Source organism: Spodoptera frugiperda, chromosome 31, assembly GCF_023101765.2.
Source record: "Spodoptera frugiperda isolate SF20-4 chromosome 31, AGI-APGP_CSIRO_Sfru_2.0, whole genome shotgun sequence".
Taxonomy (NCBI): Eukaryota; Metazoa; Arthropoda; class Insecta; order Lepidoptera; family Noctuidae; genus Spodoptera; species Spodoptera frugiperda.
Window position 1 is genome coordinate 7,846,695 of NC_064242.1, and position 18,761 is coordinate 7,865,455.

The 18,761-nt window shown below is 33.8% G+C and overlaps 2 protein-coding genes and 1 non-coding gene across 4 annotated transcripts; 1 reads left to right on the forward strand and 2 right to left on the reverse strand.

Moving 5' to 3' along the window:
* Positions 1-2: 2 nt before the first annotated feature.
* Positions 3-13,656, reverse strand: LOC118276245 (ribosomal protein S6 kinase 2 beta). 2 transcript variants are annotated; one of them, XM_035594488.2, is made up of 14 exons: positions 13,451-13,656; positions 12,293-12,568; positions 12,018-12,203; positions 11,620-11,904; positions 11,390-11,544; positions 11,220-11,307; positions 9,744-9,874; positions 9,081-9,233; positions 8,380-8,517; positions 7,153-7,359; positions 6,686-6,885; positions 6,172-6,269; positions 4,993-5,211; positions 3-4,744 (listed from the first exon to the last, which is right to left on the reverse strand). In XM_035594488.2, the coding sequence occupies exons 1-14, from the start codon at positions 13,505-13,507 to the stop codon at positions 4,634-4,636; spliced, it is 2,304 nt and encodes a 767-aa protein (XP_035450381.1). In that variant the 5' UTR covers positions 13,508-13,656; the 3' UTR covers positions 3-4,633. The 2 variants fall into 2 exon arrangements, with proteins under 2 accessions (XP_035450381.1, XP_035450383.1); XM_035594490.2 differs by lacking the exon at positions 13,451-13,656 and adding an exon at positions 12,923-13,430.
* Trnan-guu (transfer RNA asparagine (anticodon GUU)) lies at positions 5,683-5,756 on the reverse strand. Its single transcript has one exon. It is a non-coding gene; the product is annotated as a tRNA-Asn (tRNA).
* A 324-nt stretch (positions 13,657-13,980) lies between the features above and the next one.
* On the forward strand, positions 13,981-18,500 carry LOC118276248 (organic cation transporter protein). The gene is made up of 8 exons (XM_035594492.2): positions 13,981-14,567; positions 14,892-15,130; positions 15,638-15,817; positions 15,932-16,162; positions 16,369-16,588; positions 16,761-16,926; positions 17,237-17,513; positions 18,028-18,500. Exons 1-8 carry the CDS (start codon positions 14,444-14,446, stop codon positions 18,289-18,291), a joined length of 1,701 nt encoding a protein of 566 aa, XP_035450385.1. The 5' UTR covers positions 13,981-14,443; the 3' UTR covers positions 18,292-18,500.
* Positions 18,501-18,761: the final 261 nt, after the last annotated feature.

Genomic DNA, 18,761 nt, shown 5'->3' on the forward strand with positions numbered 1-18,761 from the left:
CATAAGCAATATCAACAATATTTATATTACATCTCTATGTGATTTCTATACAACAATTTGCTGTCATTATTTACTATATAGAAATTTAATTTCTAATTTCAGATAGAAAAATAGATGTGACATAACATTAACATCAAGACCACAAAAACTCCACTCTTAAATCTTTATGCTAATGGGGCGAATGGAAAGTTACATTTCTCTCATTTTCTTATTCAATTCCTTGTATTGTGGTCTTGTTAGGATAACTTCTATATTAGCGTCAGTTAGTTTCAACATGTGTATGCTACATTCTGAAGTGTCCTTGGAAAACTATCCATGTTACTTCAACATCAACATATTTACTTTGAGCCATTAGGAAAATATTTCTTTATAATTAATTAACAAATGTGCAGGCAAGCTCGGTCCAAGTGAATAATCATTCATACTTTATCTATTACATTATTTTTAATTTATATTATTATCTTATATTAGTAATATTAAGTACTTAGTATATGGATATCATTTATAGAAAAGTAATTGAATAAAATGTGGCGAAACTAAGGGTCACATAAACATGTAATACCATTTGATTGTGAGTCTTGTTACTATTGACATGGTAATTTAGAAGACGATTTTACTTTATAAAGAAAGTAACATACTCTCAACAAGTTAAAATATGACTCAAACTTGAAGAAATTAATCTGAGTAAGTTCACCAGTTGACAAACAGAATGAGTCTTACATAAGTAAAACAGGACGTTTTAATTTTTAAGATAACCAGAAGCTTATAACTGGCCACAAAAATATATGACCAAAGCTAGGCAACTACGTATATGAAGAAATATCTAATAAGTGCTTGACATTATCAGAAATAGTTTTATTTTGTAAGTGCCAAATTTTAAGCATACCTGGGCACTTAAACTTGAGTCCAATCTCAATATCAATCCAATAAAATTTCAATAATTATTAAATATCAAAACTATACAACTTCAATCGTAGCTGTTAAATTAGCATAGTACAGAATATAAAGCCAAACTCAATACCATTTAGTTTATTCAATATCCACGCAATACGGACGCAATGGGAGCTTGTGTTGCTACTCAAGAGAACGAAATTTCACAATTTCAATGTCGATCAATCGGAATTGGATTCAAGAGTAAGCCCCTTGAACATCAGTACATTGCACCATAATAAACTACGATTAAGTATATTATATAGTAGAGCCAATCCTTTGTGCGATATGATCGGAATATACGTATATTACTTGTGAACTCAGCCACGATAAAAATATGTGCTCATTAACAACTTTAATTTTCCGTCAAGTTAGACAAAACACATTTTTAATTCTTACTGGAATTTACTTCAATATTTCAACTTTAACAATTCAATTGTATTACTTAATATAGACTTTTATGAGACATCTAATATTTTAATTTTGTACTTTTATGTGAGAAAGTATCCGAATGGATACTTTACTGTATCGGTTTTTAATCTCATCTTTTAATTTTGTACATAAAGTACTTTGGGCGTGCGAGATAAGTTTACGTATGTATACTACATCATATTCTTATTAAACGACTACTGATCCCAAACATAGTTATCTTCGTGAAAAAGTTTAATAAGTATTAGCAAGATAAACCTACTTTGTAGCCGAAAATTGTGGTTTATGCGAGTGTTCTACGCGAGTAGATTTATTACGTGTGTAGGGTCATCTCTACACGTTCCCGGCTTTAATTTAACTCGTAGAAAAGAAAAGAAAACAAGATATTTTATTAGGGTTAAATTACACCAAAGCTTTTGGTTTAACAAATAAAAAGAAATATGATTCTAAAATTGACAAATAACATTACACACACGTGTGTAAAATTGCATGCATTTTTGTGGAATCAGCAAAATTAGAAATACTAATTTGATTTGAACCGAAGGAAATTATTTTTATTTTATTATAAGTAATAGTGAAAGTTCAAGCAACCATGATTCCGAGATAACAAAGCTGTGAGATTTTTTAATTTTTATCCTACCTATTAGATCACATAGCAATAATGTATACTGCCCCCATTTTACAATTTACATGCACATTTTGAGTAGTATCCAGATATGTTTGATGCTGAAATTGTCAGAATGTATGTTATAAATTCTTAAAATCTTAATTTAAGTATACTTATTTAGATTTATATTTTATTCAATATCAATTCCTTCAGTTGATAAAACTGTGGTAAAAGAATTACATATAATTTTGGTAAATCATGACGAGGTACAGACAGCAACACTGCGCAATCGTAATATTTATCATAACCAAATAATTGTTATTGACTTCAATGGTTAGAAAACATTTAAAACTGATTTTGGTAAATACTAAAACTACAAGTGTTGCAATGTACTTCAAATATTATGCTAAATACATCTTATTGATCTATAATAAAGATAAAACTACACAATCTAAGTTCTTCCAAGACTTTTTACTATGTTAGATTAAAATGTTAAGAATAAAATCTCCTAATCTTTGGTATATAACCAATCACCATATTATATAATATATTCTAAACCTTTTAATATGTGTAGTAAAAATAAAAATATGTATAAAAATATATGGATGTAGATGACAGCCACCTTAGAATGGAAATAACACATACATGTACAAGTAGTATAAGTAAGTAGTTACGTAGATAGTTACATGCAAATAATATTATTATAGATAGTATAATTATCTTACATTGGTAGTTATTATTCAATAGTTTGGCATTGGGTATTCACTGCTCAATCTACAGGGAACCAATAAAAGAAATTACTATGTCAAGTAGAAAGACAGTCACCATATCACCATATTAGATTAGAATTACAAAAATAAAATAAAAATTCAGAAATTGGAAGAACAACGGAATTGCAATTGATTTGGGATTGATTTTAATTACATTAAAATATAAATAGAATGGTCGTATACAGGTCACATTTTTAAAATATTCAGTTTAGTATGAATTAAAGCGATTTCAAGTCAAGTAGGATCCATAAATAGGAAGTAAAGCATAGAGGAATGGCACAGTTAATTTGGGGCGATTACAAATAAATGAAGTTACAAAGTATGAATTACTACCTACATACTTAAATCTACGGGTTTCTTTAACGCAAATAACAATGAAATAATTGTATAATAATATAATTACTTATTCTAAAATACTAAATGACACTACAAAGAACTAGAACTAGAGTGAAGGTAATTGAAAATGAATTATGCTTTAAGTTAGGCCTTACTGATATGAAATGATTACGAGTATAACATCACCCATACAAAAATAATAATATAAATAATGGTTTTGTTCGACATAACAAAATAAGAATATGATCAATGGACAAACTTCCAAAACGGTTAGGTGATGAAATACAGATATGATAAAATGAATTAAGACGACACGACAATGAATTAACATTAAACCAACAAAATATAACATTTTCATATTAATAAATATTTTCATTGATTTATTTATTCGTGTATTAAAAAAATATTCAAGTTTCTCTGGTGAATAAAGATGGAAGTACCACTTGTAGTCGCTGTCTTTTTACGTCTTGTTTATAAAGTCACATAAATACAATCGTTTAATTGCTAAACTTAAAATGGACTTACAAAAAATACTGTCTTACAAAAATATAGACAACTTTCTGTTACAAGAACAACATCAAAATAAAATACGTTTGAGACGACTAAACACTATGAGTATCTAAAGAATTATTATGAAAAATACTTATTCAACACGACGACGATGCACCATCAAATAAATATAGTAGTAGCTAATACGTTTAGTGAAGTATACACAGATAATATTGCACATAGAGCAATGAGAACTAAATGGCACAGAGAAGTATACAAATCATTTGTATGCAATGTAAAAAGCGTTTAAGTGCTAGAATATGAACAAATTCACTACATACACAGAATAAAAGTTGGGGCTAAGATTAACGATAATTAGACAAAAACTTTGATCAGATATCTATCTATTCTATTTCATACTGCGACATTAATAAATAATATATTTTTTTTAGTCCGTGGTTGTACAGGTGGGCAAGTAATATCTTTTATTTTAAGCCGTAACACCTGCCATCTACAATAAATACTTTGCAGGAAGACGACTTTCATTGGTCATGACGGTAAAGCTCTTTAACGCACATTGTTTTTTTTTTATTCATTTAAATGCAGCTGATTTGACTTTTAATAATATAATAATTATTTATCGTATAATACACCTAATAGAAAAATATCGCTCGTAAAAGAAAATATAGGATTACGTTATCCACAACACCAACTAAACTAATTGTGACATTATATGGAATGTCTTAACTATAAATGATCCTGTTCTTGATGACAACGCATAAAATAAAATACTCTTTTACAATCACATTCGTATGTCTGCGTAATACTAGCAGTCACAAAAGCAGTCAAAACAAAAACGTAACAGTGCAGACGGTTAATACTTTATTTACTTTCGTTTCAATTATTTGGTTTTGGCATGAAATTGAGTCCTACAAGTGTTTGTAGACTCCCAAAACCTCTCATCGCGATCCTCTGTAGTTGATTGTGCTTTATAACATGTACTTACATTATCATTCGTAATGTACCCAGTATTGACTTCTTGATATTCACCACTTGATTTAAGATTTTCATTTTAAAGTTGTGTTGGTGGGAAACGTCGCTGTGGTTTACTACGACGCTGCGCGAGAGTTGATTGTGACACAGGACCCAAAACTTGGGGTGTCAGCGGCGAAGCTGTCATTGCCTAGAAAGAGATGACATATAAATAGATTTTGATTTCATGCTGTAGAGTCAATAACGATTAATCCTGACAGATACTTATAGTCAACGACTCAGGAGATATTATGGCTCACAAGTATCTGTAACTTTCTCATGAATTAAAATCTCCAGGGTTTGAGAAAGAAGGGACAGTCAACAGCACTACTGGACTATCAACCGCCTCGCCATACATTTTATTTGTACCTATCTAGTATTACTAGAAGAGACACATACCTGGAAGGTAAGATCGACAGCTCGTCGCAGATCGCTGGGCGGGTCGGTATCAGGCGCTGGGTGGGCCGCAGGTTGCGGTGGGTGTGGCGCCGTGATCCAAGGCTCTCGGACTAGCTCGGCGGCGCGCGGCCTCTGCGCCGGCTCTAGTTGTAACATGCGACGTACGCAGCCCCGCGCCTCCGCTGATACGTGACGCCACACTCCCGTCGATAGTTCCACCTGACATAGTTGATTTACGGTTTCATTAATCTGTCTATATTTAGATTTACTTACTGTAAAATATGTCGATATTGAGTAAGTTTTTGATTGATTCTGGTGAAATAAAAATGTATGTGCGTGTGCATAACTCCGGAACTACTAGACCAAATTGGATAATATTTTCTTTGTCGTCTTCGTTAAAGTAGGACAGAAAAATTGGACGCATTTCCGACCGATTTATAACTCAATTTAAATTAATAACTAATATTTATGCTAATATGAGGATGTGAATAGAAAAACCATAAAGATAAAATCAAGTTCGTCAAGCTGTGTACAATTTTAAGAATAGGTGTTGACAGTTACATTTGTTGTTTAGATTTGTCAATAAATATTAAAAAAAGGTATTTCTATAAAATATCAAAAATAAATGAAAAATATCAATATATAAATAAAACTTACAATAAAAATCAATAAAAAATGTGCAAAAAGAAACGCCCCCGGGTGGGCTCGAACCACCAACCTTTCGGTTAACAGCCGAACGCGCTAGCCAATTGCGCCACGGAGGCGATGGTGGGGAGATCGAAATAGTCAGCCTACATCTACCCAAAGTAAAACTAACTGATGTTATTTCATATTTATTACTATTACACAAAATTATTATTTATTTCTGTTTCTTCTTTATTGTTATTATTTCTTTCTTACTATTTGTATAAGACACATGTGCATGAAGCCACCGGACATATTAATTCGGTAAAAAATCGGGTTATTCATTCCATACAAATGTTTTATTTTCTTTTATGATCAAATTTCGCGTGAAATAACTAGCGCCTACGCCTACATAATAAAGTGAATATACAGTCCGGATTTCTTTATTGTAACATTTTTCAATGTTAGGCACTCGCCGATGATAAATTAGTAAATCAATGTGTGAGTCTTTTGAGATTTATTTCATCAAATAAGTACATGTAATGGTTTTCTCACCTTTCCTGACTCGATTCTCGCTAAAATCGCTTCAGGGGTATCATCTCCAGTTGAAGCAAATGGTGTCCTTCCCGACAGCATTATATAAGCTAGCACACCTGTAATACATAAAAGGTTATATGTTAAAACATATCCCTTACAAAAACGTTCTTTATCACATTGCAATGGGGTTGATTTTGCCACAACAGCGAACTAAAGTTCATTTCATAACTTTTGGACCTTAATATGTTTCTAAAGTCCTAAACAATTTCACACGAGACTGACATGCACTTCCATTAATTACTCTACGATAACCTTGGAGTGTGGGTCACTACCAACTATTGCTTGGTAGATAATTATGATAATGAGGTTAAACTTTGAACTAATTCCAAACACGAGATAATTGGTCATTGCTGTATACGAGGCAAATTGTAATGTAGATGGACCACACAAGTAGAAAGTCTTAAGTATTTGAAATGAGTCAAACAATTTAACACTCTCAAACAAAGGACTTAAGTTAGACATTTGAACGTACCTAAACTCCATATATCACAAGCAGCATCATAACCAGCACGTTTTAGCACCTCGGGAGCAACGAAATTAGCAGTATAACATGGTGTCATAAGTAGGCCGTTTTCAGCGCGCAACTGTTTCGCCAAACCAAAGTCTACGAGGCGAATGTCCTCAGGCCTCTTTTCTGCGGTTGCGAACAATATGTTCGAAGGTTTTATGTCTCTGGAAATTATAATATCACTATTAATATATAATTACTAGAGTCTTAATATGTATATTATAACGTCTTTTTATGTTACATTTTAACTTACATATCGCACCCTTAGAATGAAAGTGACCTTACTCAAAATTTCCTTCAATTTTATCATAAACTAGCGTTATAAAATATACTCTACAACCAAAGAGGATTATTGCAAACTATCCCTATGGGGGATGCTTTGATTGACAGCAGAGGGTGTTTCTGAAGATTATACGATATAACTTCCTTACCTATGCACAACAGTGTGTCTATGAAGATAGTGAATAGCGTGAAGAACATTCTTCAATATAGGTGCAGCCTCATGTTCGGGCAAGTAGCGACGCTGTGTGATGTGCTCGAGCAGTTCGCCGCCGCGACAGAGCTCCGTCACTGCCAGGATCCGACCGCCTTCCTCGTAGACACCGCGCAGAGTTATTATGTGCGGGTGTTGGCTGTATCTGCATAATATAAAACATTGGAATGAATATTGGTACTTATTTGTATCTGTTTAACCATAAAAACAATTAAAACTGCGATCTTTAACTCCAACCTTCCCGCTAAGCATGCAGATTAATACCTCTTTTTTTTTTATAGCATAAGCCGGTAAAGCAGCGGACGGATCACATGCTGGTAAGCAATCGCCGCCGCCCGTAAACACCCGAAACACCAGAGGACTGCCAGCCTCATAGGGGTTAGGTTGTTGGGGAATCAGAAAATTTCCCATTAAAATGGGTGTACATTGTAAAGCGGCACTACGTGCCGTAATGTGCACCTCTGATAACCTCTGCCTACTCCTTTGGGAATAAAAGGCGTGAATTTGCGTTGCGTCAATCAAACTTGTACTAAAAGAACAGAATAAATTATAATAGGTTTGTTAAATAACCTACACGGTCGGAACATTAATTCCACGCTCAAGATACAATTCGCAATGACAAAATTGATCCTTTACAAGTAGGGAGGCATATTCATTGTCAGATATAACTAGAAGGCAAACAATAGTATATAAAATGAATGCAAGTGACTTTATTGATTAGTGTTTGCACATTGACCTGATATTGCACAATTATACGGCTTCTACGACCGCGAAGTTTGAGCTGTAGGTCATTAGATTATGTTTTATCGACAGAACATTTTATTGCAATGTGTACGTAAACCAATCCCAAGGTTTATTGACAAAATGAATTCTATTTAACCAATTTTATGGTTTATTTTTCTTTAAGCAATTTTTGTTTAGTTTTCGTTTTACGTAACGTGTATGTAATGGCTCAATTAGTGGATTGAAATAATTGCTGGTTATGTGTAGGCTAATTGGCATTTATATACTGTAAATCAATGCATACAACATATAACGATATCAGTAAAATGACTGGCAGTGATAGAATTTGAAAAGCCCAAGATCGACCTCAGTGGCGTGCTATAAGAGAGGTCCATGTTCAGAAAACTTATTACAATAGATAATGAATACGTTCTACACGTACCTCAACAGTATTTCAATTTCTTCACGAGGGTCATACTGCAATTTGTCCATAATCTTGACAGCATACTGTACTCTTGAGGTTTTGTGTTCACAGAGGCGGACGACTGAAAACGATCCTGTGCCTAACTCTCCCATTAATCTGAAACATACCAAATTATTTCTCTTTACCCAAAAAAATAATTTAACTCATGGCTTATACATGAGTGCACGGTTGGCACATTAGCTGGATAACCAGCTGTCGCGGAGCAACTCTTTGTGTGATCCATAAATTGTTGCTTCAAATCTGGGTGTCATGTGTATGTGTACTAGTATGTTTATAAACGCACCCACGATACAAGATAAAATTCTAATGTAGGGCAACGATGTATAAAGAAAAAAAAAACTCTGTATTACAGGGTATTTCCCAGTGTATACAATAGTATGGGGTTTCAGTAGTAACACAGAATAGTGCCTAATGTTTAGAGGATTTTGATGCCACGAATACTTATATTACAATGCAAATCAATATAATTTATTTGGAACTAACTTTGAGTGTCGATTGTCATCTCAGACAAATATTGACAGTACATTATTACCTACATACCATAGCAGACATTGGATCAGTTTTACACGTACCTAATTGGAATTGAATAATAATCACCATACCTTATTAGTAGCTATATTAATAACATTTATATTTTCCTCCTAAATTAATTTACCTACCTGTATTCGTCGAAGAAATTATTCCTATTGACGAAACCGGCCCAAAACTCTTCAGTGGACGTTTTATTATTCGTAGGAACATGATTTTGATTTTGATTCGTAACCGTCTTGTTATCATCGTTGAGTAAACAAGGCGCGACGAAACTGAAACCGCTGTAAAATACACATAAACGATTTTATTGTATTTGTTTTGTACGAAGGTTAAATGACAAGTGCGTTTATCTTATCATTATACAATCGGATGCGATAAATTACCTGTATTACCTTATTTATGCAATTGACTGTCGTAAAAATGACTATGCATAATATGTTTACTAATTACTACTATGAATCCGAACGGAAATGGGTTTATAGCAGCATCTTATATGGTATTTACTCCTGTGGCAGGAAGAATTTAGTTACTTCTATAATCTCTTTTATATCTTTGTAAACTCCCGAGATATAAAAAAATAATAGATAGGTATGTAGTTGGAATAAAATAAACCTTAAAATACTCATCAATTGGTACAGTATAAATAAATAGATATAGATGATTCTATATGTACCGACAAGACAGTGCGAAAATGCTAACTGGCTGATCTTACCCTCATTAGCTTTGGTAGAGTCAACATTAGAATTAAAATAATCCAACAATTAATAGTATAATATTATTTATTATCTTACCGGAATAGTTCATGTGCATTCGCGGAAGCCGGTACACCGGGTGAGTCGCGGGGCGTGCGACATGTAAACTCTGAGTCAAAGTAGAATGCGTCATCGGCCCTAGATACTGCCGGCCTAAATGGGGGCACCACCTAGAGAAGTGATTTTTAATTCAATAACAAAGAAATCGATTATTATTAGCGTTGAATGTAATAAATGGACGATCAATAAAATTGTTAGTAGGGTTGGTAACAGCAATTTTCTACAAAATGATTAGATTTCTGGATCGGGAAAATTATAACTGTTTAAGTATGGAATATGGAACTTTTTTAATTTGCTAATGAATACATTACCTAATAGGATAAAATCAGATTAATTTTTGTGATCCTCAATTTTCCAGGGCGTTAGATATCGATGATCGCCTTAATGCTAACGGAAATTGTAAACTCTTTAGATCCCACGAAACAAATAATCCAATTTTCAATAAATTATAAGACCTAAGTCAAAATTCTTTCGACAATGACAAAAAACATTTAGCAAAAGGTAGGTATACCTTTATATCGTTTGTAAATAACTAAATACACATAGTTGGTAAATAATACTACTAATAAATCATACAGGAACCGTCATATGTACCTCAACCTACTCTATATTAGGTAGCTATATCTATATTTTTACTATCGCGTCGACTGTTTTTTTAATTAATTTGGAGTGTGGTCGTAACCCGCTCATCAATCACAATCGCTTTCATTGCGTCAATTCCACAATATGCTTTGTGTTAACCACCGGTACATTAATATTGCGGTCTGTGAGATCGAGACACATCAATTAAGAACGAACTGTATGTCTGTATATGGTCTTCTAGTGACACTTCTGTAAATCCCATAATGAAAAACAGGGGTGTAGATTCTCAATGTAGCACCTACTTTATATCAGTTATTTTGTGATTTCCATGTAATAGGGAGCCTATTGTCATAATTATCGGGCATAATTATAGACTTCGTGCTTTTACTGAGAAATTTTCCAAAATAGAACCCTTTCAGGTAGGTAGTTACCTTTTTCATATCGGTAAATTCGAATTTATTACAAAAAAGCAGACAGATATAGATTAGAAAATAATTGCATGAATCTATGAAAATAGCAATCAAGCACGCGAACTGTCGTTTTACGAACTAAAATAGACTAGACTAGGTACGCAATTAAAAACATTTAAAATGAATTGGACACAAAAAATACGAAGGAAAACGTCAAGTGCGACATTGAGACGAATAATATAATTTGCGGTGCAGACAGAGGTTAATAATTCTAAATCTTTGAATAACTACTATATCAAGTTAACATTTGAATTTGTCATACGTTTAATATGATATTTCCCTAACCTATTCACTAGAAAACTTGTATCTACAAATTAACATAAAATTCTTTGAACATAAAAATGACCGCAAAATATTATTACATATTATTGACTTGCGTAAGAAACAACATGGTAAAACATACCTCTTTCCTATACAAAGCATCCCAATCTATACTTGCAAAGAACTCATGACTCTTTATATCTTCAATGCCATTAGCACCAGCTCCCAATCTAAAAAAAAAAACAAATGTTAGACGAAACTAATCTCTGATACCATCAGTTTAAAAATAGAAATACCTATGTATAAACTTACCTATTCTGCGGGTTTCTTTTGAATAAAGCTCTCAAAAGAGACTGTGCCTCTTCACTAAGATTCGAGGGCATTCCAAGTTTCGCTTTTAATATCTGTGTCATAGTTTCATGTCGAGTCGAGCCATGGAAAGGTAGATTGCCTGTCAGCATTTCAAACTGGAAAAATAAAACTTGTAAAGACCTTGGACTTTTTCCTTATTAACTGAATAATCAATCAGGTTCACAACATACCATAAGTACACCAAAGGACCACCAGTCTGCTGCAAATGTGTGCCCTCTCCTGTTAACCACCTCCGGGGCCATATATTCCACAGTACCACAAAAGCTATAGGCTTTATCACTAGTTGGAGGGAGTTTTGATAACCCAAAGTCTGTAAGTGCTATATGGCCATCAGCATCTAATAAAATGTTTTCTGGTTTCAGATCCCTGTATATTATTCCCAACTTGTGTACATGTTCTAATGCTAAAGCTAGTTCAGCTAGGTAAAACTTAACATCCTCCTCAGTAAACATTACCTAGAAGTAAATAAAATGTGCAGTGAGCTAAAATCATTGCATCCATTATGGCGCTACAGCATGCTGTCTCATAATTTATTTATAAGTTACACATAAATATTCATGAAACTCACCTCTTTACTGAGTCGTGAAAATAAATCTCCACCACGCAGGAAGTCCAGTATTAAATATAATTTTCCAGCTGTTTGAAAGGCGTAATGTAACTTAACAATAAATGGATGGCCCATTTCAACTAGAATATTTCTCTCCATTTTGGTACGTTCCCTGTCTCTTACTTTTAATGTAGCTTTTTTAAGTACCTAAAAGTCAATAATAAGACATGATTATAGGGGTTTGGTATTGGTTTGGATTAAGTAAAATAATAATGAAAAATAGTAGTGTATCTCACCTTCATGGCATACAGAGTACCAGCATCAGCACCAGTGACTTTTCGTACTAAAAATACTTTTCCAAAGGAACCTTCACCAAGAACTTTGAGCAATTCAAATTGTGAGGGATCTGCTTTGTCATGTCCTTCTTTAACTACATCTTGTATCTCTACCTCTCTTTCTTCACTAATGTCTACAGAAGTATCTAAGCTCTCAGTTGTAGACGCCTGACGAGACTCGGCTGAGTTTTCAACCACAATTGGAAGACTATTGGCTGGCTGAGCAGATGTACCAAGCTGAAAAGTTTAGAGGATCAAAATACTTCTTTCACATTGTTTTAAATATAGATAAAATTGTGAAAAGGTATGCAATGAAGTCTAACATTACCTTCATTGTTGAATGATATTAAATAACATGCAAAATAATGTAGACAGGATGATTATAAATAGCAAAACATTAATATAAATTATTATCTAATAAGAATAACTTTACTATTTCTTTCAAAGCTTCATGCAATGTTTTAAATGAAACTATTGAACAAAATCTTTGTATTATTCTGATACAAAATATTTACATTCTATATAAAATATTTACAAAATATATACATTAATATAACACTTTTTTTTTTGTTCTACAAATATGACATGTACCTGTATCATTTTGGAAACTTTAATTAATAAATTCATTTGCAGATTTAATACAAAATCACTATTTTATTGAGCATTCACACTAGAATCAACACTTGACTCAAAATATTAAATATGTATTCTAGAACAGTATACATCTTGATTCTTTGAACCGTAACTCGTAATTAATTATTGAAATAAATGAATCATGGATATTCACAAACATTATACATTGTATCATATCACTTTTCCTTGTAAGGTGGCCTGGCATTGACATGATTTCATATTTTCCTGAAGTGATCATTTTTAGTAAAAATATTGGATCCGATTCCAATAATAATACTCAATTAACGGAATGTCTAGACAATTAACGTCGTGCAATTAATTTCTGACTAAGTGGGCGTAATAAGCAGATTATCTCAAGAAATTCGTAAGTCCGTGATATTTACATTTGTCAACCTGTTTGAATCATGAGAGTATGTAAAAAGTAAACGTGATGATTAGAAAATCACATAAAACATAATTAGCTACGCAAACAAACTCTAAATATACCGTGTTATCTCCAACATTCTGCATTCGCCAAGGATCTGAGGTGTTCGCCAGAGGCATGGTTTACCACTTTTACACTTGAACATCCAACGTAAAATACTGTAATTATTTAAGAAAACGATTAGAACTAAATAACTTTGAATTCCATTTCTCACTCATCAACCACAAATATCGCAAATTTTTCGAACAACCATTGACAGCAGCCAGACGTGATGATATGAAAAATATGACAAGACCGTCTATGGTAACACAGCCCAGGTTCCGTAGAAAATGCATAAATTGATAATAATTATTATAAATCTTTATCTATTTCAACGTTTGGTCTAAACAGAAAAGAAAACGATATATTTTTTCTGTCTTATAGTTATTTACGATATTATTAGTGGTCTCAGATACTTTCTGATAATCAGTGCGAAACGGCTTATAAAATATTTTAAAAATTGTTTTCTGTTAACTGTCTTACGGAACCTTAAAAATACGGAACACAGATTAGATGAGCGTTCCAGATACAGGAAAACACAATTTTGGACATTTAAGGATGACATTCTCGACATATTAACTGAAACTAATGTACGTACATACTACGTGTAGATTTCTTTACATTATTACAAAAAAATATAAAATAGGTAGTACTGGTTTGTCGTTACTCCTCTGTAGCCGTATAGTACTCTGACTATTCTGTAGTCTTTATCATACCACCATACCTAGTGTGTTTTGGTTTGTTATACTCTACCCAGTAGTTACATGAAGTCGGAATTTGTTTACTCCATCACGTAAATCTATAAAGTCCTTAAATGCATCTCATTGGGAGCTTGTACGGTTGTGGTATGTCCGCACGTACGGTAAGTCAACCCTTATCAACAAAGGGTTGACGTGTTGATGCCACAAAGAAATGTCATTTTGTAATTTTCACAGAAAAGTGATTGGGTTTTGGTTTTTTCACAGCTTGAATTATTATCGATATAAATTGTAAAAAAGAACCAGATTATTTTTGTAATGATTTACACAGATTTGTTTAAAGACGAACAGACTGTCGAAATGTTTACCTATGGCACTGTAAATAATATTGCTAATAAATGCATTCAGATTGGGCCCATTTGGAAAGGTTTAAAGAGTAAGGGTAAGTACCTAATGATAGGTACATATTAGTAGTTTACCTACCTACCGATATAACCAATGTTTATTTAACTTTTGTCCGAGACTTCATACTCATACACATAAATAGGTGATTCCTGTTTTTCTCGTTCCCGTGGGAGTTCAGGAAAATTTAGTGCTCTACTGCACTGCCCAAGAAACATACATACCAAGTTTCTGCTTCCTAGGTCCAGTAGTTTCGTCTGTGCGTTGTCAGTACAGCTTTATACCTACAGATTTATTTACCCGATTTTTTAAATGATATCTAGAGTAAGTATGTAAGTTCCGTACACTACCTAATACATTTTAGAACCTGTGGAAAAGATAGCTCAAGGTGTTCAAAAAAACGAGGATGTTACAAGTTCCATAATTGGTGACTTCGGAAGATGGCAACTGAAAATCAGTATATTAATGGCGCTTTTAAAATTACCTATAGCTTGGTATCAACTAAACATAATCTTTATGGCGCCACCCCAACGTTTCTGGTGCTCCAAACCATTGCCTTTTTCTAAATATAGTGATGAAGAGTGGAGAAGACTGAGTGTACCAGTAAGTCATTTTGAAAAAGGAAAAAATCCACTCTTTTTAAGACATTGTCAGGAATGCATTGCCGACCATTCACGCTGTTACATATTTTGGATCCAGATCCCCATGTACGCATGGTTTCGGTGTAGAGTAGGCAAATTGAAGTGCATTTAAATCTTGTAAGGTGGTAGTTAGGTAGGTACTTCTCCAATGGCGTCGGTACTTTCAAGATGGGTAGGTAATATACAAAATCAGAAATCACCTACCCTGCTTCCATAGTTCAATGTAGGTAAATCTTTTGATGACGTACTTTCTTAATAATGGGTAACAGTGCCGGCGTAAGGGCCACTGATACCCTAGGGGAAAATATTGTGGCGCCCACTTGAGGGAAGCAATATCAAGTGTTAGTTTTTTGCGGATCCCATCGGCGGCGGCATCGGCGCCCCCCAGAATTGGTCGCCCTGGCCCATCGCCCCATCACGCCATGGGTAAGAAAAAACACACGATATAATATTTACTTTCTGTTTTCAGCACGTAGAAGAACACCCTTGTTTGATATTTGATCCAGATTTATTAGCAATTGATCCATTTATGGATAAGACACTCATACCTCTAGTACCTTGTAAAAAATTTGTATTTGATAAAAGTGTGTTTAAACGCACCATAACATCTGATTGGAATTTGGTGTGTACAAAACACTGGCTTACTCATGTAAGTAATACCGATGTAGGTATAGGTACCTAATAACATGGATGATACGCAGAACTACATGGTATTTTGAAGCGTTTCTATGTCCATTTTTTTAATATAAAAATATCTTTTCAGATGTGCCAATGCGTCATGATGTGGGGTATTGTGTTGGGAGGTATAATATTCGGGATTTGGGCCGATAAATATGGTCGACAATTGCCTCTTATGATCGGAATACTAATACAGGGTGTCAGTAGTGTTATTGCCAGTATACTGCCATGGTACTCAATATTTCTGATAAACTGGTTTATTTTAGCGCTAGCGTCTGGTGGTGTTGGAATTATATCTTTTGTAATAAGTATGGAGGTAAATACCTATTACATATTCTAATGCCTTCGTCCCATGAAAATGCACATATTACAATCACGCTTTTGTCCCATGTAGATAGCTAGTATCGCCTAGTAGGTAGGTGCGGTTCTTACATACCTACCTATCTTCTTTAGTTGCTGTTAGTTGTTATTTTTAATGCATAGATCTGGTAATAAAAGAATAAACAATTTTGTACATTTTAGGTAGTAAGTGGCAAGTGGCGAACTGTAATACCAGTTATTTATCAATTGCCTTTTGGTTTTGGAAATGCCATAATGGCAGGTCTAGCTTACTGGCTGAGAGATTGGAGGAAACTTGAATTCGCATTAGGGGCACTTTCCTCATTATTCATATTGTACTGGTTTTGGGTCCCAGAATCTCCAAGGTGGTTGTTGGCAACGGGTCAAACAGAAAAAGCTGCTGGTAATGTGATTGCAATTTGTAGATTTTTAATTTTTCACCTTCTAATTACGCGACACTTAAGTAGGTATGAACGTAATTGTCTAATTAGATAGTATTAAGCATAAATAATAGAAAATAACGCTTTTATCGCTATAACAACCTATTTAATCTTTATTAAACATTATTTTTTTAGAAATTTTAAAGAATATCACTAGAGAGAATAAAATGCAAGTCAGTTCAAAATATATAAAAAGACTTATAACTGACCGTCAGCCACAACAGCAACAAGATCCGGGATTTTTAGCTTTTTTGACATCCAAGAGGATGAGACTCAAGACTGTCTTACTTTCAATGAATTGGTAATTATAAATTGGATTTTCCACCGATTCATATTCGATATGATTATCCAGATCTTTAAAAATAAATAAATAGTCTCGACGAATAATGTAACGGTGAGCCCGTGAGTATGTTCTGGCTTTTCCAGTTTTAAATAACGTTGTGATATCATTAAGTAGGTAACTAAAATATGTAACTGCCATACTCAGAGACATTTAATGATTACTTACGTTACGTAACGTTTTTGTTCCGAAAATAATTGCTAATGACTGGGTTTAGTAACCGTTAAGTGCCTCTGAGTACGGCGGCTAGAACTTATCTTCTTGCTTACAGGTTTTGTACGGGTTTAGCTTTCTACACGTTTTCACAATATTTGGGTTCCATCGGAGGAAATATTTTTGTCGCAGTTTCAGTTACTGGAATCATTTCAACAATTGGAGGACTAACATGCATTTTTATAATAACTAGAGTCGGAAGAAAGATGACTGTTGGAATATACCAGACAGTTACAGCCGCATGCTTCGTTTTTATATTGTTGATGCCAAGGGGACGCTTTGCAAACGACTGGCCGAGGCTATTGTTCGCGGGAATAGGTTTTGCAGGAATGGCGGTAAGGCAATCATGTGCGAAATTAAATTGTACGATCTGTTGATCACTGGCACGTAGGTAGGCAAGGCACCCATCACATGAGTTGTTACCTACCTATATGGGTTGCACGTTTATAAAAAACCTAATAGTTAATATTTAATTAGTTTGATTATGAATAGATACAGGATAGGCCGATAGGCTTCTAGATAGATAGGTAAAACCGATGGTATGCTGTCAAAATGTAAATCCAAGATGGCCACGGCTTAAAATTTTCAACTTTTCGTCATTGGTGTCGTTTTCGAGGTTTCTAAGGGTGGAGAGGTTTTCGAGGTTTCTGAAACCGGTAGTACTTACTATAAAAATGTAAATCCGCCGCATGAAATTTTGAACTTCTCGTTATGAGTGTCGATTTAGTGGTTTTCGAGAGTGGTAAAAACCGATAAAGGTAAAGCCAAGATGGCCGCTGCACGAATTTTATTAAAGGAATTAGAAGTATAGTTTAAAATAGAGAATGAATGACCTATTTCTAATTTCAGGGTACTATACCAGCGTTATACTTGTTTTCTGGAGAGTTGTTCCCAACACTGGGAAGGAACGTTGGAGTCAGTGGAGTGACGACATTTGCTCGCATCGCGTCTATGGTTGCTCCTGCAGTGGTTACCTTGGAAAGTCTATTTGTAGATCTTCCCCTCATCATATTAACTGTCATTTCTTTCGCACAAATTTTAATGGTACTACCCTTACCTGAAACAAAAGATGCTCCTTTGCCAGACACTTTAGAGCAAGCAGAACAATTTTGATGAGGATAGCAATCAAAATTTTATTCCTAGTTAGACTAACACAGTGATGTATGACTTAGAACTTAATATTTTTTATAAGTAGGCGAATGCTACCATAATAAATGGATGATACGACTAATGGTAAGTAATGGACTATGATGATAGGTACTTACTCATTAGCAATTTTGTATTTTGTAATAAATAAAATTAAAAATAAAAACCTAATAATATTATAACTGTTTTATTTATGAAGCACAATTTTTTTTATAATAGTGTGCGTTTTGGGTTGGAGTTTGAGGTGTTGCATTGATACATATTATACTACTCACAACCTATATAAGTAAGGTGGTAAAAACAGCAACCTAATCAAGTAGATGTATCTGCACTGTGATAGATATTATACACGACACCGCAAACTACCAGTAAGTGGTGAAGAGGATCTCATGTTGTAATAGCTTTTAATAAATCCGTTGATACTTAAGCCTAACACA

Excerpts from the sequence above, each read along its gene's own strand:
- LOC118276245 (XM_035594488.2), bottom strand. The coding sequence starts at position 13,507 with ATGCCTCTGGCGAACACCTCAGATCCTTGGCGAATGCAGAATGTTGGA. Across the intron at positions 12,204-12,292 it reads GTACTCTGTATGCCATGAAG|GTACTTAAAAAAGCTACATT; the intron begins GTGAGATACACT and ends ATTGACTTTTAG. Across the intron at positions 11,905-12,017 it reads TTTCACGACTCAGTAAAGAG|GTAATGTTTACTGAGGAGGA; the intron begins GTGAGTTTCATG and ends ATTTACTTCTAG.
- LOC118276248 (XM_035594492.2), top strand. The coding sequence starts at position 14,444 with ATGATTTACACAGATTTGTTTAAAGACGAACAGACTGTCGAAATGTTT. Across the intron at positions 15,131-15,637 it reads GGAGAAGACTGAGTGTACCA|CACGTAGAAGAACACCCTTG; the intron begins GTAAGTCATTTT and ends TTCTGTTTTCAG. Across the intron at positions 17,514-18,027 it reads TAGGTTTTGCAGGAATGGCG|GGTACTATACCAGCGTTATA; the intron begins GTAAGGCAATCA and ends TTCTAATTTCAG.